Source organism: Xiphophorus hellerii, chromosome 8 (genome assembly GCF_003331165.1).
Source record: "Xiphophorus hellerii strain 12219 chromosome 8, Xiphophorus_hellerii-4.1, whole genome shotgun sequence".
Lineage (NCBI taxonomy): Eukaryota > Metazoa > Chordata > Actinopteri > Cyprinodontiformes > Poeciliidae > Xiphophorus > Xiphophorus hellerii.
The window spans coordinates 4953225-4979730 of NC_045679.1; the positions used below are offsets into that span (position 1 = coordinate 4953225).

Sequence of the window (26506 nt, forward strand, 5' to 3'; positions counted from 1 at the left end):
TATTGCTAAGGCTAATATGGTCCACCAAAAATTTAAGCAGCTAATTATTTAATGCTAACTGTAATGTTAAAGCTAGCAGTAGTTCAGGATATGCAATGGTTTATGAAGGTTTATTGCACATTGTCATCAATAAACAAAAAAATCTTTGTGCTAATTTCTTACTAAGCTAGACTATGCTAACAATGATATGCTAATTTAAAATACACTTAAAGCTAGCAGGATTCTGAAGCTTAGCACAATTCCAAATTGATTCTAGAGACAATCTGACAAGTTATTTTCTAGTCATGTGACAGTGGATATTATTACTGATTATTACAAACAGCAGCTTTACTTATTGAGAAATAAGATATTATCACAGATTAACTTGTACACAATAACTTAAATCCCCAACCAATTCAGCTGTAAATCAGAAAATGAATCAACAAAAAACTGAAATTTAAAGATTAACTTGAACTTTGTGATTTTATTATGCTGTGAACATTTAATCACAATTAAGACACATAGCGGGGTTTTTGGTTAATTAATTGTGTCATCTATCCACTGCTTGTAGGCACAGACTTCCGTGAAACCACTTGGTTCACTGAATGCATACCATGGATCTCCAGTGAAGGCCATTACGCCATACAGCCTGTTGTTGAACACAAATCCTCCACCAGAGTCGCCCTGTCACAAACACCAAGCTTTTAGTTGTTTTGCTGCTGAGATTTATCCAGTAAAATAGAAACAATGTCTAAATTTTGTGCAGAAATTGTTTAAAGACTGACATACTTGAGATGTGTCCTTCTTAGAGCTTCTCACACTGTACCACTTCTGGTATGTGCGCTTAAAGTACTCAAGTTTTGCCATTGTCTTTTCCAACTTTTCATTTTTAACTATCTTAAACTCTGCACACTGAAGACCATCTGGAGAATCTTTGACTGTGGAGGAAAAACAGCGTAAACATGTAAGGTCTGTTGACACATTTTGCTCAGGTTATCACCTTGTTATCTGTGGTTAAGCTGCGATATGTTACTTGTATAAAATGTATTTTTTACATTTGTATCAAAACTGAAGAATGGCTTCCTCCACCTCCTCCTTTTTTTTAGCTATCTGTAGAAATGCACCACTCCAGGTCAAAAAGAACCAATCAGAGCCAAGAGGAGGGTCTTAGCGCTGTCAATCAGTGCTCATGTACACCCAACTCACTTTACATGGGAGGGACCTGGAATGTTCCTGGTTCAAATTTTAATGCTAAATTCACAGTTTTCTCAGAATTTCCTATTTCAGCTTTAAGCAGTTTATCTCAGAGAGTTTTTGATGATCAAAACTTGAACAAGCTGCTAAGTTCAGCGTCAGCAGAGTCTAAAAACTGATTTGAATCATCTGAGTCATTTTGAGGAAATAAGAAAAACAATGAGAAACATGAACCTTCATCTCACCTCTTTTGTTAAAAAATCCAACTTGTGTTGCTCCAAAACCTGCAATCTGAACCTTGGTGCCACTGAAACACAAGAAAAACAAAACTGAAAATAAGTCACATTAAGAAAAACAACTAACTGGTAGACCAGAGCTCAAACATTTTCCTGGATGAACTTTGCCTCATGTGGCAGATCAAGAACCAAGTTCTGAAATTTGAGAAAATAAAACTTACAGTAGGAGAGTATCTGGACAGTCAGGTAGTCTGATTGGTCGGATCGCTGTGATCTTTACTGGCAGCTTCAGGAGCATGATGTCATGTTCACGGCCGTTACTGTCTATATAAATCTCACGTTGAGTGATTCTATAAATCAGCTTTAGAGCAGTTTTAGGATGAACTCCTACCTGTGCCTCAATAGCCCTAGACAAAAAAGACACAATTAATAAAGAATCAATCAGTTATTGGTGATTTTTTAGTTTTCCTGACTCACCATCCTGGATCTGACTTCCAGCAGTGAGCTGCAGTCAGAACCCACTGATCACTGATCAGAGATCCTCCACATAATTTTTCTTTTGTTTTATTAAATGCAAAGACCTTCACATGATAGTGTCGCTCATCGTCTCTACAGTTCTGACCTCCAATGATTCTCTTCTGCAGAGACACTGAGCTCACCGCAACACCTGGAGAAGAACATTTCTGTTTTTAGCAAATAATGAATCAACATGACAACTTTATAAAATAAAATAAAATAAAACACCGGTCAACATAATTCATAGCATTTGCAGCCAGTGGAAGTGTGTCCAGTGTGTCTGACTCACCCAGCCCCAGCAGCAGCAGCAGAACCTTCAGCAGAGCCATTGCTGGTCCAGCTTCCTGTGAATGTCTTCGGTCCTGCAGGAGCTTTAAACTCTGTTCACAACTTCCTGCTAGACAGGAAGTCTAGCAGTGTCCGTCCAATCACAGGACAGACACTAATCTGTCCAATCACAGGACAGACACTAATCTATGCCAGGCTAGCTAGGCGCCCCTTACATCTGATCCATGGCTCTCTAGGCTCTCTGTACGTCTAACAGTTTTTATATCTGGCTGCTCAGTCAGTGAGTTTCAGTCCAAATGTTTTCATGACAAAGTACAGAGCAATTTTATCTGAGGATTTGTAGGATTCCTTTAAATTTGGCCGATTAAAAGGATATAACATGGCAGTGTCTTAAATACATGTCTTTAAGGATTATGAAAATATTCAATAAGCTCAACTTGACAAAACCTAAGACTGACTCTCCTTCACTGAAGCATCTACTGCCAGATTTCCATGAAGCTGGTTTTTGGTGAATTTATTGCTAAAACTCAGTAAGATCCCAATACTCTAGTAGACTTTGTTCTTTGATAAAGTTATGTGATTGTTTCAGACTTCTACAGCCTGTAGAGGTTAGACAGAAGACATATTTTATATGACTATTTCAGGTCAGTTAGTCAAATTTCTCAGTCAGGCCAGAAATAACGTGACTTTCTTCATCAAAGCTTTGCGTGAACTGATAATACTGATATTAAATCAGTGGCTTAGTTAGGGTAATGCAACGTCAGTGGATCAAATAGTTACATTTTCATTCAACAGTTTTATGCATTTATATTAAAATGATCTTGACCATGTTGTGCTAGTCCTTGACCAGCTGCACAGTAGTAGAAATTAAAAATGTTCTCCACCAGACATAGTGGCTGGTAGAGAAATTTCTTTTACCGACCACTCAGACATTTCACCAGCCACTGTTGTTTTCTTTTGATTACAAACCCCAGCAGTACAAGCAAATTATATAAAATATATGATTTATCATTAATTCTATGAAAACCGATTCACTGACAATAAGTTTACTATACATATGTACGAATACAGACTAATTTAACATAACAAATCATGGATACCTTAACATAGGTGTAGTGCAATAAGTTCACTTGAAGTAATTACCAACAACAAACTTTAACTACACAACCGTAACATTCTTGCAATCATTTCCTATGTTGAACATTTCCACATTTTTGCGACAACTCCCCCAGATAAGATGTGTCCAGTCATTTTGAAACATTTCTAAATTGTATCAATAGCTGTTTTCCAACTCTTCTATTTGTTTTCCCTTACTTATTAAGTTTTCCATTGAAATTCACAATTATTCTTATTGCTGGAATATCTCAGAACGTGTTCATTATTAAGTCCACAGGCCATCATCATTCCTGTTAATCCAGTGTTTTTCAGACTCCCTGCTAGCTTAGTGTAGCTTCCTCCTCAAACATACGGCATAAAAAAAGAGATAAAAACTCTGATTGTTGTGAAAAATAAAAACACTAATGGAACTAAAATGTCCTTTTTAAAAGAAACTATGAATCTTGTAACTTTATGGACAAAAAATGTTACAAGAAATTCATAAGGAGCACTCTGTAATGGACAAAAGGACTCTTTGTCTTTTCTCTATTTGTTTTATCTGCTCACACCAACACGGCTGCACGCTGACATAACCATAACATTTAAGACTAGTGACAGTCGCACAAAAGCAAAAACTGACTGAGAAAATAAAGCTGAACTTGAGCTACAATCTTTGCGTCACTTGGTGTCACTCCTAAGGTGAGCCGAGAGGAGCCCTGCGCTGGACGGTGAATGTTACTCTGTATCTTCACAAAGTGGAAAAAAAAAATCTATTTTGGTTCTGCCATACTGGGTGGAAAGCAATAAGTTATATTTACATTTATTGATGTAATTACAGTTTACCTAATTTACCCTTTAAGTTGTTTACAAAACCTTAACTTTTAATTTTACTTGAATTTGTTTTGCATAAAGTTACTGAGTTACATTTGAAATCATTTCCATTACTGAGTAAAGATAAAACAAGGAAACACCAGAAAAAATGACATTGATCCTTCGGCTGAGTTTGTATTAATATCTCCAGGTGTTTCATCAATGCAAAGGCAGAGGAGGAAGGAAAACTATCATGTTTAGCTCTAGTTAACTTCAGAGAAAAAGAAAATCCCAGGCTGAATTATCATACATTGTAAACTTTAATAATATTTTGACAATAAATGTAAATGTCAATTTGATAAAGTACTTGTGATTAATTTCTATTGACTAAAACGTAAAAAAAACATCAGGTGCTTAGTTTAGAGTCAGTTATTTAAAACTATTAGATAGGAAGGACAAACAGCAGCTGACAAAATATTGGAAATCAATGTCTCATTAAAAATACACCTAATATTTTGTGTTGCTTTTTTTATTTATAAATACTCCTTTAAAAAACAGTTTGAGGCCAACATGCTCTCATTTCCTTGGTGATGAGCAGAACGTTTTCTCATCAAAAAGTAACTGAAGTGAAATTGTAACTAGAAAAAACTGCTGTTTGTAGCAAAACAGCCGTGAGAATGCAAATCTGCAGAATGATTGCTGCAGAATATGCAAAATAAAGCAAAAGAAGTTGGGGGAAAAAGCAGAAGAAAGCTATAGTCATATATTGTAAAAATATTTTTGCTAAATAGTAAAATTTAGCAAAAGATATAGCAAAATTCAGCAGAAGCAGAAATTTGTATAAAACCTGAAACTTTTGAAAAAGTTCTGTAGTAAAATGTTTGAAAAGAAGGACATCTTGATATTTGATATATCTAACGAAAAGAAGACAATAAGAATGTTCACACACAGATATAAACAGAGCAGAAGAGAAACACATTGAAGAAATAGGAGAAGGTGTGACATGTCTATGCTGCAGAAGAGTTTGATAGAAAACTGTAAAATCTGTAGCAATGATAGTCATAGTTCCTTAACGTAGACGTACGTGGCTACGTTTTGATGCATAAATTATTTCTGTACAGTTAAATATGTATAAATGGCATCATTGTATTTGTTTGCAAGCATGAAAAGTTCTATAAAAGTCAGTCACTAGAGTGAGAACTATAACAGTTAGTGAATTCCACCATAGGATTACATGAAAACCTGAAAACGGTTAAAGATTTGCATAAAACTTAAATCGCAAATGTGAAAAAACCGTAAGAGATATCAAAACGCCGAGACAACTGAAGGTAGTTAAAAGTCTTGTGATTTGTTTAAAAGTTAAATGGAGTTTATACATTAAAGTAGGCAGAAGTAATAAATAACATTGAAATTCTACAAAATTTCACAAAATTCTGTGGAATCGTCTGCTCTTTCACAGCTTACAGCTTCTATAGAAGCTGCATTCAACTTCGAAACAAGTCACAAGACTTTCAAATGTCTCATTCAAATGTCTCGGCTTTTTGATATCACTTACGGTTTTTCCACGATTGGAATTTAAATTTTATGCAGATTTTTGACCGTTTTCAGGTTTACAATCTAATCCTATGGTGGAATTCTCTAACTGTTGTCAGTTGTTGAGTGCACTGATGTTCATTGAACTTTTCATGCTGGCAAACAAATACAATGATGCTATTTATACATATTTAACTGTACAGAAATACTTTATGCATCAAAACATAGCCACGTATGTCTACGTTAAGGAACTCTGACTATCATTGCTACAGGTCTTGCTACTTTTTTAAAAAAGTAGTTTTTTATAACTGTAAAATCTGTTAGGCTGCGTTCACACTGCAGCCTAAAGTGACCCAATTTAGATTTTTTTTGACGTAATGTGACCTGTATCTGATCTATTTGAGAGTCTGAACAGCACAAGTCGGATTCTTTTTAAATACATATACGATTCAAGGTCGCATTCATCCGAATTGAACATCACAGATATTCGACAAATCTCACTATTCTGCGTCCTGATACGCGCAAGCAGGAAGAATAACAGCAACCATGGCAGAAATGATGAGGATTAAGTTGTTAAGATGCTGGTTCCGGTTGGACAACCACTTCAAATGTGTAAGCTACGCTCCACCATTAGCATCCATGTTTACTTCCACAAACACTGAGCACTTCTTCTTTTTATGGCGGGTGGCAGAACACTGAGAACGCTGACTCTGTTGCGCCCTCTACTGCGCATGCGGGACACTTTCAGGTCGCTTGCCCGTTCAGACTGCAGAACGCATACAGGTCACATTTATTGGCTGTGTGAACGGCCCCGGCAAAAAAAATCCAATTTGCCAAGAAATCAGAATTGGGTCACTTCAGGCTCAGCCATATTTTCTTCACTAACAACCAGAAATAAGCACAAGAGAGACAATCTGATCAGATTACAGCCATTTATTTTCTAGTCATTTGACAGTGGATATTATTACTGATTATTACAAACAGCAGCTTTACTTATTGAGAAATAAGATATGATCACAGATTAACTTGTACACAATAACTTAAATCCCCAAATAATTCAGCTTTAAATCAGAAAATGAATCAACTGAAAACTGAAATTTAAAGATTAACTTGAACTTTGTGATTTGATGATGCTGTGAACATTTAATCACAATTAAGACACATAGCAGGTTTTTTGGTTAATTAATTGTGTCATCTATCCACTGCTTGTAGGCACAGACATCCGTGAAACCACTTGGTTCATTGAATGCATACTCTGGATCTCCAGTGAAGGCCATTACGCCATACAGCCTGTTGTTGAACACAAATCCTCCACCAGAGTCGCCCTGTCACAAACACCAAGCTTTTAGTTGTTTTGCTGCTGAGATTTATCCAGTAAAATAGAAACAATGTCTAAATTTTGTGCAGAAATTGTTTAAAGACTGACATACTTGAGATGTGTCCTTCTTAGAGCTTCTCACACTGTACCACTTCTGGTATGTGCGCTTAAAGTGCTTTTCTTTTACCAGTGTCTTTTCCAACTTTTCATGTTTATCAATCTTAAGCTCTGCACACTGAAGATCATCTGGAAAATATTTGACTGTAGAGGAAAAACAGCGTAAACATGTAAGGTCTGTTTAAGTGCTGACACATTTTGCTCAGGTTATCACCTTATTATCTGGTTATTAAAGTGCAGTATGTTACTTGTATAACATTTATTTTTTTACATTTTTATAAAAACTCACTATGTCCTCATGGTTAATATGAGACAGATAATCTATGAAAAGCCTGATCGCCTCCCTTTCCCTCACCCCCTCCCCACCTTTTTAGCTATCTGTAGAGATGCACCACTCCAGGTCAAAAAGAACCAATCAGAGCCAAGAGGAGGGTCTTAGCGCTGTCAATCAGTGCTCATGTACGCCCAGCTCACTTTACATGGGAGGGACCTGGAATGTTGCTGGTTCAAATTTTCAGGCTAAATTCACAGTTTTCTCAGAATTTCCTATTTAGGCTTTAAGCAGTTTATCTCAGAGAGTTTTTGATGATCAAAACTTGAACAAGCTGCTAAGTTCAGCGTCAGCAGAGTCTAAAAACTGATTTGAATCATCTGAGTCATTTTGAGGAAATAAGAAAAACAATGAGAAACATGAACATTCATCTCACCTCTTTTGTTAAAAAATCCAACTTGTGTTGCTCCAAAACCTGCAATCTGAACTTTGGTGCCACTGAAACACAAGAAAAACAAAACTAATTAAAGCCGTAAACGGCGTCGGAGGTCCTCGCAGCTATGCACGACTCCGGCCTTGTGGCGGCCGCTCCAGCAACGCCACCCACTCGACATTGCCGGCGCTCTCACGCAGTTCCCACACCCGTCTGCTAGGCAATACACATTGATGTGTTCGGCAGCGCTCCTTTCCAGAGCACAAAAAATCTGGGGCATGTCACCTGATGTGCTAAGGATACATAGCTGTTGGAATAAGCCAGGAGCTGCAGCGGAGTTGAATTGCAACTTCAATGTATTGGGCTCTTTAGAGGTTTACAAAGGTCAATCCTAACAAGTTTACTACAAATGCAATGATGCTTACAGATAAGTGTTTTTCAAACTGTGGTCGCTGGACCATTTGTGGTGCGAGGGCTCCCTCTAGTGGAAAGAAAACAACTCCAGGACTGCTTATATGATTGAGGGAAGCTAAATTATAGCTTCCGCTGAGGAATCCACTAGCGACTGGATTCCTTTGAACGGTTAGTGGTAGGAATCGTTCCAGTTAGTCAGAACTGCTCTTTGCATGGTAATGAATGATGCTCCGCTTTCAAGTAAACAGCTATTTTTATTTTCATTTAATTCTGTAAATAACTCAGAATGTTCAAGTAGACCTCTGTGTCATGGCCAGTCACATTTACCAAACACCACCACTCTTCTCATTGGAATGAATGAAGAAAAATACATGCGGGGGCAATTTCAGGCTAAGTGGTTCATGACAGCTTGTTAAATTGTCCTCAGGATGAAAACGTTTGAGAAACACTGATTTAGAGACAACCATATGCAAACTGCGAGGGATTAGAATTCGCCACTCAGCCACGCCCACATGCTCCCACCGGCAGGAAGCGTTGAAAGAAGGATTTATCATCATGTTTTATTTCATTAAACACAGGTTGAAATCTGCATGAACCACAGAGTAAAAGGAAGAAAAATAGTAGAAAGACAGGTGACTTCCTGTTGGAAGGGGGCGGGGCTAAAGTGATGTCAGTTGACCATGTGAATGTGATGAGCTCTGATCTGTGATGATACAAATGAAGTTTGATGCAGCTGGGACTTTATGTGGAGAAGTTATTCCACCTTGATGTTTCATGGCGAATGGCCAGATTTGAGGCTTGACCACGCCCACATGCTTTGACGTACGAAAATTCCTTTAACCTTTGACCTTCAATGCCTCAAGACTGTGCTGACTGAGTTTGAAGCCTGGATCTTGAAAGCTGTAGGACGAGTTCACTCAGATACAACATCAATAAAAAAGACAAAATGGCGGCTTTTATTCAAAATGGCCGACTTCCTGTTGGGTTTGGACCATGGCTCCAAGAGACTTTTTTGTAGGTTCTGACAAGATACATGTGTACCAAGTTTCATAATTCTGGGTTAAAGAATGGCTGGGGGCTGATTTTTAAAAAATATTCTAGGGGGCGCTGTGGAGGAATTAGACCACGCCCACCAAATATTGGTCTGCAGTCCTATGAGGGGTTGGACACGGATCGATCTCAGTGAGTTTGGTGCTGCTTGGTCGAAACGTGGAGTTTAGAGCCAAACGTATGGCAACGGCGTGACTTGTCACTTCGCTGCAACGCCACGGCCACGCTGATTTTGGGTGAAGTTTGGTGAGTTTTTGATCAAAGCCCCCAAGAAGTGACAGAAAAATAATAATAAAAAAATAATAATAATAAGAAGAAATCATGCAATTACAATAGGGCTTCGCTGCTCTGGCCTAAAAATAAGTCACATTAAGAAAAACAACTAACTGGTAGACCAGAGCTCAAACATTTTCCTGGATGAACTTTGCCTCATGTGGCAGATCAAGAACCAAGTTCTGAAATTTGAGAAGATAAAACTTACAGTAGGAGAGTATCTGGACAGTCAGGTAGTCTGATTGGTCGGATCGTTGTGATCTTTACTGGCAGCTTCAGGAGCATGATGTCATGTTCACGACCGTTACTGTCTATATAAATCTCACGTTGAGTGATTCTATAAATCAGCTTTGGAGCAGTTTTAGGATGAAGTCCTACATGTGCCTCAATAGCCCTAGACAAAAAAGACACAATTAATAAAGAAACCATCAGTTATTGGTGATTTTTTAGTTTTCCTGACTCACCATCCTGGATCTGACTTCCAGCAGTGAGCTGCAGTCAGAACCCACTGATCACTGATCAGAGATCCTCCACATAATTTCGCTGTTGTTTGATCAGTTGCGAAGACCTTCACATGATAGTGTCGCTCATCGTCTCTGCAGTTCTGACCTCCAATGATTCTCTTCTGCAGAGACACTGAGCTCACCGCAACACCTGGAGAAGAACATTTCTGTTTTTAGCAAATCAACATGACAACTTTATAAAATAAAATAAAACACAGGTCAACATAATTCATAGCATTTGCAGCCAGTGGAAGTGTGTCCAGTGTGTCCGACTCACCCAGCCCCAGCAGCAGCAGCAGAACCTTCAGCAGAGCCATTGCTGGTCCAGCTTCCTGTGAATGTCTTCGGTCCTGCAGGAGCTTTAAACTCTGTTCACAACTTCCTGCTAGACAGGAAGTCTACCAGTGTCCGTCCAATCACAGGACAGACACTGATCTATGCCAGGCTAGCTAGGCGGCCCTGACATCTGATGCACGATCCTCCAGGCTCTCTGTACGTCTAACAGTTTTTATATCTGGCTGCTCAGTCAGTCAGTTTCAGTCCAAACATTTTCATCAGTGTAACTGTAAGTATGTGAAAGGCAGCAGTTTTATCCTACATTGTAAACTTGAATAATATTTTAGCAACAAATGTAAATTTTATCAGGTGCTTGTGATTAATTTCTATTGACTAGAACTTAAAACATCAGGTGCTTAGTTTGGAGTCGGTTATTAAAAACTATTAGATAGGAAGGACAAACCAAGTTCACTCTGTGTGTCACAGGTAGGAACTTGACTTCACAAACTTCTGTCCTTTTTAAAAGAAACTATGAATCTTGTAACTTTATGGACCAGAAATGTTACAAGAAATTCATAAGGAACACTCTGCTATGGACAAAAGCAGAACTCTTGTCTTTTCTCTATCTGTTTTATCTGCTCACACCAACACGGCTGCACGCTGACATAACCATAACATTTAAGACTGAAGACTGTTGCACATAAACAAATGCAGTCACAACGCATTACTGCATTCTCAGTTAGTAAGATCCTGTTTATGTTTCGCTGTCTACAAAATTCTGCTAAAATCTTCTGCTTTTTCACAGCTTACTTCTTCTGCCTACTTCAACATAGAAACTAAATTTACTTCAAACTCTCTTCAAATGTCTCGGCTTTTTGATATCTCGGTCGTTTTTCCGCGATTGTAATTTTTCATGCTTTTTGACAAACAAAATTATGCTGTTCATACATATTTTACTGTGCAGAAATAATTTATGCATCAAAACGTAGCCACGTATGTCTATGTTAAAGAACTATGGCTATCATTGCTACAGATCTTATAGTTTTCTGCCAAACTCTTCTAGAGCAAACATGCCACACCTTCTCCTATTGCTTCAATGTGTTTCTCTCTTGTGCTCTGTTTATTTCTGTGTTTCAGCATTTTTATTGTCTTCCTTTCTCCAGATGCCTTTTGCTTTTACTGGTTTTACTGTCTACAAAAGTCTTCTGCAAATTTTAATAAATTTTAGCAATTCATAAATCAACATTTTGTGCTTCTTCTGCTGAATTATGCTATATCTTTAGCTCTTTCTTGCATATTCTGCAGCAATCATTCTGCATATCGTCACAGCAATTTTTCTAGTTAATTTTAATTGTGCAGATATTCCCTGCGTGATTAACTAAAATGTTGCGCTTTGTACTAATTAGCACTCTTTCAAGTATTTTATGCTAATTTCATTTACACAGTTCTTTAAGCTAACGTTAGTTCAAGATTTTATCAGCATTCAGGAATGATTTTGTATCAAGTTGAAGCTCTGATTTTCCACCTATAATCAACAAAATTTGTGCTTAGCTTGAGTTTTACGCCTGCTTAATTATTTATTATGGTGTTTTTTTCAGCAAACTTTTGTTTGTGCCAATCAGAAAACATCTTTAAAGTTTCTTTTTTTTCTTTTTAACATTTGTGTTTCTTGACTTTTACTCTTGTTTTGTGCTTTCTGTGATGATCGCCCTCAGGTGATTTTTAGCATTTAGATTTTAGCGTCACATTGGATGTTTGAAAAGTCCTAAGGTGCCTTTTGTCACCTTACTCTGTACTCCAGGTTACATTTAAATAAAAGTAGAAATGGCTGAAAATCCTCTCATAGTGTTGAGATTTACACAACGCTCAGTTTGTTTTCTTAACGATCGTCAGTTGTCACCATGACGCTGTTCTGGCTTTCTGAAATTATTCTCACATTTACAAAGTAAATATGTTCTGATTGTTTCTTTAGTCATGTTTAATCAACGTTTTCAGCAGCAGGATTGGCCTGCTGGCATATAATCATCCTCATATTTTTGCAGAATCTATTAATTTTTATGATCAGACTTTTAGACCAAGATTGCCTGAATGTCAGTAGAGCCTGAGAGCATCATTCAGTTTTAATATCTTCATTATTAGCCGTGTCCGTCGGGGCGCAGAGCTAAATTAACAAAACAAACACAGGCCCCCTCCTCTCCCGCTTGGCTCCCTCTCTCCCACGTTTCCAACTCGTACTCCCCGCACGAACCCAGTCCAGCCATTGTCTTGCCGTCTTCCTGTTTCCATGGCGATGGGGCGCCGATGTGCCGCCGAGTCTCTCGCCTCTTCCATCCCGGCTCGCACCGCTGACTCTGGAGCGTGTCCACTTCCTCCTAAATTACACTAACATTCATTTGGCTCAACTGCTGCTGGACTAATTATTAGTTCAGTTGCTGCTTTTTTCTTTTTTCCTCTCCACAAACAAACTACCAGGGGCAATTTGCAAAGAATGGATGGAATGAAGTAAAACATAGTAGAACTTAAAGCTGCACTATTTAACTTTAATCAATTTATATTATTTTACATACTAATATGAGACAGATAATCTGTGAAGAGATCAATTTCCTCCACCTTCTCCCTGAGCTGCTATTGCTGTCTGAAGAAATTCACCAAAAACAACCAATCAGAGCCAGGAAGCGGGCTTACCGCTGTCAATCAACCCTGTGAACCCGCTGATAAATATGCTAAAGGCAGAGAAGCAACTTACTGGTATCATGCTAACTAGTCTTAGCATACACAGGCATGATTGACAGCGCTATAACCCGCCTCTCTTATTGGTTGTTTGTAGTTGGCACTCGGAGAAGCCAGAAGAGTTTGATTGCTTCACACACGACAGAGTGACAGTTTCACTAAATATATTAAAAAATATATTTTTATTAAAGCTTCACACTGCAAGATTTTGTCTAAATCTTTAAAACAAACACAATAAACCATTTTGTGTTTCATTTCCAGATTCATTTAAATAAAAAAGGACTACCCTGCTGCTGTTTCTCTCTCTCCTCTTCCTGTTTTAGGATTTGTGTGATTAACATTTCCACCTCTCTCTCCTCAGGCTAATTTGTGGCTAATTGCCTCCTGATTTCTGCTCAGCTGTGATGTCAGAGTAGCGACATTTCTTAAACACACAACCTGGGTCAGCGCAGATTTACAGACGCAATGTTCTCCGGGTCAGTTTGAAAACTTTTGAAGTTTAAACTTTGGCTTTATTTTACATTTTTCACTAATTGAGCAGCAAAGTAAAGATAAGGAAAAAAGAGAAAAGAAAGGAAGTTTCTGCTTTTGGACTTAATTTCTAAAATCTGTATACAATTTGTAGGTAGAACCAACGTTGTTTTTCAAATTCTGTTCAAAGTTAAAAGAGTTTTTATTGTAAAGATGTTTAAAGTGCTTTTACCAAGTATTTTTGGACTAGTTTATTGTACAAATATTTTAGTACACTTAAAATAAGACAAAACTAAGATATTTTCACATGTTATTAGTGAAGTAATCTGCCAGTGGATTTTGTTCAATTGGGATCTTGTGAAAGTAAATTTGGGATTTCATTAAAGTACATTGGGATCTCATAAAGTTAAATCGGGATCTCATAAAGTTAAATCGGGATCTTAAAGGTAAATTGGGATCTGAAAAAAGTAATCTGGAATTTCTAGTGACGATTAATATAGTTCTCCATTGATTATTTTTATTTTAATGTCAGCTGTACAAAGAGAATCCTTCTAATCTTTATTTGTTTATGATTTTTATTAGATTTATTTGCAGAAATCTTCCTTCTGCATTTGGTTGCACTCTAATATTTTCCCAAACAAACTGCAAACATGGAGTTTCGTCTAATATTTTTTCATGACATTTTGACAAACGCAGCCTTTCCTTCCTTGTTCTCCGTGTCTGTTTGCTTTCCCTTTTGCTGCCGCTCTAGTGAAGCAGTTGTGTCTTTAGCTGGAGGAGTGAGTCGAACTCACACCTGCGCTCCGTTGAAGAGAGGAAGCTGTGAAATGACTCTGGAGCGCGTTGGGCTGTCACGGGTTCAGCTGGATCTGAGCCGCAGGCAGCTGTGAGCGGCCAGGATTGGCACCAGTTCATACAAACATGTTTACATGACACTCCTATAAAAATGTCTCTCATTGAGTAAACTGCCATGACTTACAGCGGTTTAGAAATCTCTGAATGTTTATCGCATTAAAACGACAAACTGCAGTGTACTTTTTTGGATAAATCAGCACAAAATAGTGCATGAAAGATTTTGGTTTTACATCCACACTTTATGAAAAACTGGGAAAAATAAATTTTTTAGTTCACTTAAAGGTGGTCGTAATGTTTTGTATGAAACTAACTCACCTGAATTATCCAGTTCAGGGTTTTTCCCCAGAAAACTTGCTAAGCTCAGTTTTTGAGTGAAAAAATATTTAAAGTTGACAGGAAATTTGAAAACTGGAAGACATTATTAACAATAAATAAACGCCAAACAGGCAGACATAAAATAACCCCTAAAATAAGTGAACAAATAATGGTAAGCCTGGTGGGGGTGTAAGTAAAGCCTGGCAGTTTGTTCAAAAGAAAAAAAAATCTGAAACTGAGTCATTTTTGTCTTTTTTAGTTTAACTTTTAAAATCTTTTGCTTTCAGTTTATTTTGTGTTTCAGAATAATTCTTCAGCTTCAAAATTATTTTTTTAATAAAAATACATTTTTAAAAATTTGAATTAACTTTATGACCTTAAATTAGCTCCATAGTGACCCAACAATACACTGAAAGCAAACATTTTCCAGTTAAGATTGTTTAATTTTTCAATAAAATTACAAAAAAACATCCCTTTATCTGAAGGTCAACTTTGTACCATTTTTGAACTGCAGTTGGGGGCCACACAAAATTATTCCAGGGGCCACAAGTGACATATGGGCCCAAGACCCAAGACAAAGTGTTAATTTCTCCTTACTATTTGTACAACATGATTAGGTATTAATTATGTGTTGAGGGAAAATGTTTACAAAAACTCAAGGAAATCGTTGATGATTATTTTTCTGCTTGTGATCAGTTCCAGGAAACTGATGCTGTCAGTCGGAGTGATTAGCAACATTTGTTTGTGACGCGGTCAGAGTGACCGGAGTGACAGGCGGCCCTCGTTACGCCGCTGATTGATCACCTCTCTGTTAATGAAGCTGAGGGCTGATTGCTGTGGAGCTAATAGCTCACAGTAATGGCCTCGCATAGACGAGCTGAGTTATGGGAACAGAGCGGGTCATGCAGGGTTTTTATTTTGATTAGCCGTGTCGTTCATTACTGTGATCAGATTGAGGTTGAGCCACCAGAATCTGTCAGAAAAGATTTAGAAAAACGTTCGTGACATTATTGCAGTGATGGGAACCGCTAAAGAAAAAATTAGCTGCGCTAACCCTAAAGCACTAAACCTAAAAATTAGCCGTGATAACGCTACAGCTCTTTTTTGACACGGTATTTAGCGGATGCTAACGCTAAAGCTCAAAATGCAACCATCTTGATACCTCTGCTACTGCTAAAACACTGTACCAACAAGCTATTTGTTAAAGTGCTATACCAACATATTTGGAAGCTAATGCTAAAGTGCTATATTAACACAGTATATAGCAGAAGCTAATTCTAAATGCTATACCAACATCGTATCTAGCAGAAGCTAATGCTAAAGTGATATATCAGCACGATATTTAGCAGAAACTTGTGCTAAAATGCTATACCAACATGTTGCTTAGTTTAAGCTAATGCTAAACCGCTATCTTCATTTCCAGTTATGTCTGCCTTTGAAGACTATAACTCTCGGGAATCAATTCATTTCTAACATTATAATTTACATGTTTTATAATATCCTTAGAGTTTGTAAGTTATAACATTCAAATCCTGTCTTTTTTTGTTCTGTATGTTTCTTGTTTGAAATGAAGTTATTTGGGGAAAAAAGACAGAATATAAGTAGAGGAAACAGAACTGCTGCGTAAACAGTTTTCCTTCTCTCCAAAATAAGAGCATGAATACAACTGAAGATTTTTTACAGTAGATAACCAAAACGTCAACACAGATGTCAAACTTTATTCAATAGCCAAATGAATTAACTCTTTAGATTTCATCTGTAACATTAATTCAGAGGAAGCTAAGTGTGCTAGCATTTTGAATGTTAGCCAAGGCGCTAAGTGAAAAGTTAGCTTTGCTGTTAGCACATCAGCAGGTTACCGGAAGTGTGTGATTATTTGTTAAAACTTTAAAAAGTATTTTCTCCCCTGTTATAATTATGCAATGCTTCTTCTTGCTCCATCACATAAAAATCAAATTAAATACGTAAAAATTTGTGATTTTAATACGACAAAAAGTGGTGAAATTGAAGGGTTACATAATGGTTCGACTTCTGTTTCCTCTGCTGTCTGGGAATAAAATGGAGGAAAATAATTATATCCCAGCATCCAGATGTGCTTGTTAATGAGTGATGTGCAGCAGACACAGGGCAGAAAGCCAATCCCTCAGGAAGCTGATAATTCACTCAATTTTTAAATATAAACATCTAATTTAAGCATCTAAATCTGGACGTGTGCTGCGACGTCACCGCCTGCTCATGAAATCAGATCTTCAGTACAGCAACACCTCACGCTAACCGTTCCTGATCTGGAACAATTTCTGCGCCGGATATGAAGGAAAACAAACCGCTCTGCATTTCAAGTCTGGTCTTTTCTCTCTCCTCTCTGCCGTCGCGCTGAGGATAATAGATGTTTGTGAGTAAACACAGTGAAGGCTGTAAGACATGAAAAGTCAGAGCATGTAAACAGATCAGAGGAAGGAGGAGGAGAAACGGGATTTAAATGGCCGGCGCCTAAACATGGCTTTCTGTTTGTTCTTAGCGCAAAAATTCAGCTAACAAACTGAAACAGGTTTAACTCAGGGGTGAATATCGCAGGAAAGTAAATAAAAATTTGCCACGTTTTGGCAGCTTTCTAAAAGATTTTACACAATACTGCAATACTTTGAATATTTTTAAGTCAGTTAGTTGCAAAAATATGAATCAATTATTGACAAGACATTTTTTTCTACCTTTTTAAATATGTGAAATCTTGCAGCAAGTTTAATTGTTAATGGATGAATGAAAATTAGCTTTTTCATAAAATAGTTTAAATAAAGTCTCAGCGACTTGCTGTAGTCCTTCAGTTTCATAATGCAGCATAAAGTCCCCGATTTGTGCAGCAATTCTGTAAATAAATAAATCAGTAAATGTTTACCAAAAATGTCAATAATTATTCAGAATTGGAGAGTACTGCTTTAGTCCTTCATTTCCATAAACTTCAGATTTATGATGGTTTTATTGTGTTGTTGTCCTGGGCATTCGAAAAGCCAGATGTGCCACAATTCTGTAGATAAATAAATGATTTCCTAAATTGCCATTAATTATTTAAAATTGAGGGCACTTTTATAGTCCTTCAGTGTGATATTACACTGTAAACTTTAGATCTGTTGTGTTTGTATTGTTCATTTGCCCTGGTAGTACGGAAGGCCAGCAATGCCACAGTCCTGAAATAGATAAATCAATACATTTTTACCTAAACTGATTAATTAGGGAGTACTGTTATAACCCTAAAGTTTCATAATGCTGCTTCAACTCAGAATATGGTGGCGCTATTGTGTAGTTATCCAGGATGTATGGAAGGCCAGAAGTGCAACAATTCTTCAAATAATTGGTACGATGATGAGACAATTAGCATAAACAAACAATATGTTGGCCAATGTGTTGGTTTTATTTACTGTTAAATCAGCTTTTTGTATGTATTATATTTCTAAAATTCATATGCTTTCTCATCATCACTTTTGGCACTAATTTAGGTTCATTTCTGACCCCAGACTAACATATTCATGACCCCAACTTTGTGAACTACTGATCTACTGATCAGTTCAAATTAAATTCAGGAATTTATTTAACATTTTTAAATGCTTATTATTCAAAATATTTATTTGTTAGTTCGTTTTTATTTACTTATTTGTCTGTAAGAAACTGGATTGAATGCATTAGAATGCATTTATTTTTTACAGTTATTTAATGATGACTTTATTTAATGGATTGTGGCACTTTTGTTTCTCCACACTCAAACATGATGTGACAGAAGAAAGATTCAGAAGCGGGCCGACTCGCACCGATCTTTATCTGTTTACAAACTGGATTTGTCGGCGGGGTAAATTGATTAGCACAAATTAGGCTTCCTGTCAGGCGGGTGAACCCTGGACAGCTGCCGCTGATTTCATTTGGTTTCTCTCCAGTTAGTTGTTTTGTTTCTTTTTCTTTCTTCTTTTCTTCTTCTGAGACCATCGAGTCGCTGGTTACCAGGAAACGAGAATTTCTCAGCCCCTGCGTTGACAGTGTAAACACAGCTTATCAGCAATTAAAGCCTCTGAGTTGTTTATGTTCAAAGTTGAAATCCTTCATGACCGGCACATGAACATGACGTGTCTTTGAATTGAAACACACATTTATTAAGTTAGCTTAGATTCAACCTCTCAACCCGGTTTGAAATGTACAAACCTGGTTCAGCTTTTTATTTCCATGACATAAAAGCAGAAAATTATGCTAAAAAATATCTTTGTATTTGATGTAAAGTATAACAACGACCTCTCTATAGCAAATTTATTCTGATTTTTGCAAGATTCACAGTTAAAAATCTAAAATTAAACACTCAGAAGGAAGAACAGGCTTCACAAGATTAGATTTACTCATAAGAACACAAATACAATTCATTTGTTCAAAACAAAGTTTGTAAAAAAAAAAGTTGATTTTGTGCTTTTTTGCAAATAAAAAGGAAATAAATTTAAACAAAAACAATACATAGTTTACTTCCAGTGAAGAAAAACATGTATTATGAATGTTTTAGATGTTTTTTGGAGAACAAATGGCTTCATGGAGAATAACAAGACAGCATAAACAGTAATTATTAGTATAGAATAGAACTGAACAGTAAATCAATAACAATATAAATCGCGATAGAAACATGATACAAAAACAGTACAAATAAAATATTCAATATGTGGAATATTTAGAATATTTGCTGAACTTGGTGGCTTCAAGTAACTAACTCACTCTTTGGTTACCTAGCAACTCACTCGCTCTTCGGTAACCGTAGCAACAACCATCCGAGTAACATTCCGCCTCATAACTGCTTAAAAATAGAGAACACTGTTGGAGTAAAAACCGTGGAAAAACACAGGGAGGGTAACGTGAGCAGTTTGACAGTGTTTCAGTTATTTAAAACAAAAATAATCAATAATTATCAATATCAGCTGATATGAAATCGTCCATCCCTGGTGTAGAAACGAAAAAAATCAACAGAATAAAGGATAGCAACAGTATGGACATCTATCTTTAAGTACAATATTTTGTGTTTTGGTAAGTTGAAGCAGTATTTGACTTAGTTATGGGCAAAAATGTTACATTTGCAATATATTGTGCTGCTTTTATTTCTATAATATACAATTTGAAACGGATATTTTTGCAAGAAACCCTAATTTTCAGAGGTATTGTCTAAACCTGAAGCACTTTCTGCTTAATAAACATCAGTGGTATTAATTTGCGGCATTTGTTATTAAAAATAATCACCACTGTCATTTGTTTTTTAAATATATTTCTACGCAGCTGTTCTGTCTAAAGAATTATTATGGTTTAGCTGCCAGACTGTCTAATATAGTCATGCTTTAATTCTGACTAAATTATTATTCAGCTTGCCAGCTGCCTAATAAACAAAACAGCTTTAATGTGGGATTTATCTTTGATTTAAGCCTAAAAACCTAAAATGGAAGGGTTTTGTTTTTCTGGATAAGATAAGTTGCTGTTGATGTCATTCTAGGTTTGAAAAGAATAAAATCCTGAGATTCTGTGTCTGACAGAGTGTGACAGTGATCCAAATTCACAAAGTGGTGGCTGCACTTAGGGGAGTTTTTCCCTCCAACAAAGAGACAGGTCTCCCTACTGATGGCATTTCATGAATGACAGCTCTGGAGTTAGCATGAGGGCACATTCAGAGGCTTTTGAAACTAAAGTCCGTTATTTAAAAAAATGGAAAAAACTAAAATAACTACTGGTTTGTTCGTGGCCGTGGCTTTCTAATGTAAAATGCATTTTTGTTAGTGATTTCATGCATTTGTGAATAAAATGGTTGGGGACATACTGAGGTTGCATTAATCTGCAATGGCTCACCAAAACACATCCAGGTATATCAAACTAGAACCACAATAAGCTGTTAGCTAAATTAGCTCAAAAGGTTAGCACTTGAAGTAAGGACAAGCTAAATAAACACAAGAAATCAGTACAAGTTACATTAATTTAGTCCAATCACAGAAGATTATTATGAGATAAATTATCCTGACAAGTTAGCAAAAGCTGAGTTAATGAAAGCTAAGTTACCACAAATATATTAGCTTACCGTTAGTGCAAGGTTAATTGACCTAAACATTTACCCAAAGCAAGTTTTCATAACACGTTAGCACAAGCTAATCAAAGACGTTTTCCAAAGGTGAACTTAGTTTGCCCAAAAAGTTAGGACAAGCTAAGTTACCTCAGTTTATGTTTGCACAGGTTAGTTAGCTTCAGGTACAATAACATAAGCTAACTTTACACAAGACATAAGCCTTAGCTAAGCACAAGCGCAGCTAGCTCAAGAGGTTTTTCAAAGGTAAAGTTAACACAAGACATTAGCTCAAGCTAAGTTAGCACAATAAGCTAGCACAGTTTAAGTTAGCACCTGCCCAAGTCCAACTCACTGTAAGATAGCAAATATTAGATAGCTTAAGCTACATTAATTCAAGCTGAGTTATCACCAGCAATAGCTCGAGCTAAGTTACCACAAAATGAGTACACACTCTTAGTTAGCCAAAGAAGCCAACACAAGCTAAGTTTGCGCAAGAATTTAGCCTAAGCTAAGTTAGCTCTATAATTTAGTGCATTTTAAGTTACCAAGTAAGCTAAGTTAGCAAAAACTGATTAGCTTAAGCTTTATAAACACAAACTTTATGAGGATAAAAGGTTTGAGTTTCAAAATTTGGTTTTGAGTTCCAGGTTAAAAAAGTTAAAATAAAACATAAACAAATGTTGAGGTCCAATAAAACGTCATAATGACCCTGGTTATAAACTTTCTTGCACAAGCTAACCTAAAACAAGAACTAATCAGATTCTCAGATTGAACCAGAAGTTACCAAAATGTCACCGAAGTTCAGAGGTTATTTAGTTTATTTTTTCAAATTTAATCTCAAGCTTTCATATGTTTTCTATGTCTGAAACTGTAGTTTTACTTATAGTGCATTTTAATTTAATTTCCTATAGGCCCTCCCTGTAGAAGGTATAAACAAATCGTGTCTATTTTGTTCAGGCAATATCTTTACTGTCTGGCTTATATTAATCCTTCTTTATTAATGTTATTTTCCGGTCCCTCTGTCTTCCTTTCTGCTCTTGGTAAGCTCTCTGGTCTTGCAAAACGTAATAAAGATATATGACTTGGTTACAGACATGCTGTATTTATATATGACATACACCACAGACAGGCTGAAAGCAGTTTTATTGCAGGGTCGTCCAGTTCAGAGATTCCTTCAGGGTTAAATCCCACCGACGTTCTTCAGGTCAGGATCTGTGCTTTAGTTGTCAGCTTGTAAAGTAAGAGCATTTCCAGCTGACTGAATTCCCAGACATCCCTGCACATCCTGACTCTCCTTTGAGAGGAAATTTATGGATTTGTATTACCTATTGACTTAATCATTGGACATCGTATTTAGGTGGTTGTAGATCGAAAAAGAAAAGAGGAGTAAGTTTCCGCCACAAAATGTAAACATTTTTAGATTAATCTCAGAAATTTCTACGACAAACGAGGACATTTCTGAGTTTGAAAAGTCAAAAGTTTTAAACTTTTAAAAATGTTCTGACTTTGATAAGTTGAGAAGACTCTGAGACCAATCTAAACATTTCTGAGGTTCTTCTAGCAAATTTTTGAACTAAGAAATTTTCTTCACTTTTAAATTCTCAAAAATTTTCGACTTTTTAAACAAACAAAATTTCCTTGTTTTTTCTCTAGAAAATTTCTGAGATTAATCTCAAAATTTCAGTTTTTTCCAGCAAATTTTCAACTTTTCAAAATCAGACACTTTGAGATTAATGTCAGAAATTTACTTGACAAAACTGGGAAATTTCTGAGTAAATAAAATCAGAAATTTTGGACTCTTAGAAATTTACTCATGTTTGAAAAGATGAAAACTCAGAAATTTCCAGCTTTTTCTAGAATATTTCTGCAATTAATCTAAACAGTTTGGATTTTTTTTCAAGCAAATTTTTGACTTTTCAAACTCTACTCTATTTCCAAGTTTTTTTCTAGAAAATTTCTGCGATTAATTAAAAAATTTCCTTGTTTTTTTCTAGCAAAATTTTGACTTTTTAGCAAAACAAAGTCCTTGTTTTTTCTCTAGAAAATTTCAGAGGTTAATCTAAAAATTTGTTTGTTTTTTCTACTTAATTTAGACTTTTTAAGCTCTAAAATTGACATCTTTTTTTCTCTAGAAATTTTGTGATATCAATCTGAAAGTTTTCTTGTTTTTCTAGTAAATTTCTGATCTTTTTGGCAGAAATGTAATTCTTTTTTCTATCTACAGTAAATTTCTGACCCTGCAATTAATACAAAATGAATTTTTTGTTGTCTCTCCATTAGTTTTAATGTATGAGATATTTATTTATAGGTTTATAAATTAATTCAATTATAAAAAACGACAACCTTTTTGCAGTTGATGTTCATTAGTGAGGAAAACTGCAACATGTGCATGCATTCTGAGGCGTGCGTGTAACTTTCAAACCGCGGCGGCCATGTTTGATGGCGAGTGGCTCTGGCAGCCACGTTGAGCTCATGAGGAACCCCTTTTTGTCCTCATGGCATTGTGGGAAATGCTTGTTCCTCTGACTGTCAGCGCTGTCCGCTCACATCGGATAACATCAAGGAGAAACAAACCGCCACCATTTACACGCAAACACACACTCTGTTATTAAGAAACTACATTTGACTGATTGGGCGACTTGCTTGCTGCTAAATGAGATTGTTGTAACATTTTTACATGAGAAGAGAAAGCAACAAATGTCTTTATTTGGTAATAGAGGTAATTCTCTACAACCCAATTATTAATTATGACTTTAGAGACCCATATTCCTTGTGGGAAACATTTTTAAGCGCTTCTTTCCAACAGATTTCTTGAACCTTCTCTCTGAGGGAAGTTTCTTGGAACGAGGTTACAGATTTGCTGAGAGCCTCTCAGCACCATTTGGCACATCTGATCATCTCAAAGCTGCTGACAGAGAAAAGCTGGAAGAGGAAACAGCCTCACTGATGAGGAAGCGAGCAATAATGGCCGCCCTGTAATCAGAGACTAGCTGATATTTTTGGACCTTTGCAGCTCTTTTTTTTTTTTCAAAGCCAATTTTAGTGCCACCTTTGGGTTATTTTATGCTTAGAAAGTAATCTAAAATACTATTTTGTAATCTTTTATACATACCTTTGATAATAAAAGCTTAAAGGTGACCTGTTATGTTAAGACGGCTGGGTGTTTGTTTTTAAGAACCTGGGCTGTTTTATAGAAGCAGTTGAGGCTCATATGGAAGCACAAAACACGCCCAAAATGTGAATTTTGCATAATAAATCCCCTTTAGTACCTGAAAGAAACAAGAATATGCTTTCAGCAGTTGTAGGTAGAGAAACGTGGGGATTCTGAGCGATGCTAAAAGTCTCGGACAGACAGGCTGTGTTTGGATGTGAGGCCAGAGACAGACGGTGGGGCAGGCAGGCAGTCAGGGACCAGCTGGTAACGATCACACAGAAGAGGAGCGGTTGTTCAGGCAGGTTGTCAGCGCCGTGTTCCCGTGTCTGTCCTCAGAGATCGCTCGTCTTGTCTTACAGAGATGTGTGAAAAACTCAATCAGAGCCCCTGGCCCCCAGCTGGACTGGGTCGCAGTAATTAAACTACATCACTCAGAAGCCTGGCTTTCTTCGGGTCGCCTCCTTTTCCCCACCTGTGTGTCGAACTTTCAACTTCCTTTTCATTTTATTCAACTGTTTTTAGTGGAACGATTAAAATTTAATCAGATTTATATTTATTAGGTAAACATAAATGAATAATACTGACTGTAACTTCTTGCTCAGTTGCTTAGAATCTTGTTTTAGATCTGAACCTTCAGAGCCACATAAAGACAGTTACAAAGTCGGGCTTTTATCACCTGAAGAACATTCCTAGGATTAAAGGACTGAAGTCTCAGCAACATCTAGAGAAACTCAGCCGTCTGTTGATCGTTAGTTGTATTGATTACTGCAACTTTAGCTGCGTTTCATTACAAATATGCGAAAAATTCAGTGTCAGTTTTCTGCTAATGCGGAAAAAAACAACACAATTTCGCATTTGTGGTGTTTCCATTAAATAAGAAACATCAGAAATGTGATGTGATGTGTGAAACATGCCACTCAATTGAAATCTCAATTTGGGAAATTTCCAAATGGAAATTGGGAAATTATGTTTCTCATTTTCCCAGCTCTGTCTCTCTGGTTTGAGACAGAGTTAGGATTCTTTCCTTGTTGATGTTGATTCTGCAGCTTTATATAAACATTTGAAAGCAGATGTATGAACTTTAGTTATGTAATTCTCTGCATTGTTCATATATCTGAAGGTTTTGCGTGCAGTACAGTGTCCAAACGTATCAGCAGTTTTGAATCATCGTTGATTCATTTCCCATCTTCCTTTACTGTTATTACATCGTAACTATCTCCCTGCCATTTTCCTGAGCTGCAGTTATTTTTAAATGTTAATTTGAGGCTTTTCATGAAGGAGTGGAAAAGAGAAATGGGGGTTAAATAAATAAACTGCGGATTGACTCTACAAATTTTAATAGGCAGCCTGATGAGTCACTCTTACCTCTGTGTTATTCAGCATCACAGGAGCTCCAGTTATGTCTGTCTGATAAAAGCATCTGGATTTATGTGATGACCTCTGCAGGACAGCGTCTGTTTCTGCAGATTCATTATTTGGTCATGAGAATCAGACTCATGTCTCCTCTGAGCTTTGATCAATACAAGCAGCGTGTCTGACCTTTCACCCTCAAGAACTGCTTTTATGATGTGACAGACCTTTAGCAGCAGTACTTTCTTACCCCATAGAGACACACTGCAGGTTATTGTTTACATCTGGAAATGTTGCTGCAGTAGAACAACTCCGTTAACTAAATGAAACCTGGAGATGTAGCTATTTTAACCACAGCAAAAGGGAAGATAACGCAGAAAAAGTGTTAAAGAACATTTTCTACAATTTTTTTCTCTTTTATGTGCTGTTACCATAGCAACTGACTGACAACAGCTCCACTAGCATATCAGGTTTCAACAACAAACAACAAACAAACATTTCCCACACAAAGAACAAAACAGTTTTATGTTTTTAGGCTTGATGTTTATTTTGCAATTAATATGTTTCCTCTGTGGTAGATTAGCTACTGCTGCTATTACCTAAGCTAACACTGCAGCGGTTGATTAACTAATTTAAACAGCTGATCTACTTATAATCTGTCAGAGTCGGTGTTTAGGTTGCCATTTTTCTAACGGAACTGAAACACAGAATTCCACAGCACATCTACATGTTAAGGGTGTCATAGTCAAGCTAGCATAGCTAAGCTACGTCCCTCTCCATTCTTTTTAAATTATTTTTTCCTGACCTTCTTATGTAGTTGCCATTGTGTTGACGATTAGAAACAAAGCACTGTGTCCCTTTTTCTTTTATACATCAGGTGTGCATTTAAGATTTGTCCATTATGTTGACAACTTAACAGATAAAACCAATGCTAATCACTGTTAGCAAACAGCTTTTTGCCCTCCAGAAAGTGCTCAGAATATGAATGTTTTTTATGACCTGCTCAGAGAGTGTTGTCTGAATTGATCTTCAAAATGTGTCATAGGTTTGCATATGTGAATTGTTTTATCTGGTTTATTTATAAATTCCCCTGCAAGAACTGCCTGAATCTAAAAAATAAATGTTTGTCTCTTCTGCTTCTGATTGGCTGACCAGTTTCTTGTGATGACTCCTTCCCCAGAAGCTGCAACAGTGAAAATAGGGAGGATTTATGTTTTTGGCATAGGAAGGAAAAGTTAAAGGTTTGTTTAGTCCAAAACACAAA

The 26506-nt window shown here is 36.7% G+C and overlaps 3 protein-coding genes across 20 annotated transcripts in view; 1 reads left to right on the forward strand and 2 right to left on the reverse strand.

Annotated features, from left to right (window-relative positions):
* LOC116724430 (voltage-dependent N-type calcium channel subunit alpha-1B-like) overlaps positions 1 to 26506 on the forward strand; it is a 135571-nt gene that overhangs the window by 27517 nt on the left and 81548 nt on the right. The window lies entirely within an intron of this gene.
* Positions 449 to 2270, reverse strand: LOC116724584 (trypsin-1-like). Its single transcript, XM_032570356.1, has 6 exons — positions 2152 to 2270; positions 1887 to 2076; positions 1631 to 1816; positions 1419 to 1480; positions 769 to 917; positions 449 to 663 (listed from the first exon to the last, which is right to left on the reverse strand). The coding sequence occupies exons 1-6, from the start codon at positions 2252 to 2254 to the stop codon at positions 517 to 519; spliced, it is 837 nt and encodes a 278-aa protein (XP_032426247.1). The 5' UTR covers positions 2255 to 2270; the 3' UTR covers positions 449 to 516.
* LOC116724586 (thrombin-like enzyme elegaxobin-2) lies at positions 6570 to 10364 on the reverse strand. Its single transcript, XM_032570359.1, has 6 exons — positions 10308 to 10364; positions 9992 to 10181; positions 9736 to 9921; positions 7794 to 7855; positions 7082 to 7230; positions 6570 to 6976 (listed from the first exon to the last, which is right to left on the reverse strand). Exons 1-6 carry the CDS (start codon positions 10345 to 10347, stop codon positions 6830 to 6832), a joined length of 774 nt encoding a protein of 257 aa, XP_032426250.1. The 5' UTR covers positions 10348 to 10364; the 3' UTR covers positions 6570 to 6829.

Coding starts and splice junctions, on each gene's coding strand:
- LOC116724584 (XM_032570356.1), bottom strand. CDS start 2,254: ATGGCTCTGCTGAAGGTTCTGCTGCTGCTGCTGGGGCTGGGTGAGTCA. Junction 2,077..2,151: donor TATGAATTATGTTGACCGGT/GTTTTATTTTAT, acceptor GTTCTTCTCCAG/GTGTTGCGGTGAGCTCAGTG. Junction 918..1,418: donor TGGATTTTTTAACAAAAGAG/GTGAGATGAAGG, acceptor TTTCCTCCACAG/TCAAAGATTCTCCAGATGGT.
- LOC116724586 (XM_032570359.1), bottom strand. CDS start 10,347: ATGGCTCTGCTGAAGGTTCTGCTGCTGCTGCTGGGGCTGG. Junction 10,182..10,307: donor GCTGCTGCTGCTGGGGCTGG/GTGAGTCGGACA, acceptor GTTCTTCTCCAG/GTGTTGCGGTGAGCTCAGTG. Junction 7,856..9,735: donor TGTCCAGATACTCTCCTACT/GTAAGTTTTATC, acceptor CTTGTGTTTCAG/TGGCACCAAAGTTCAGATTG.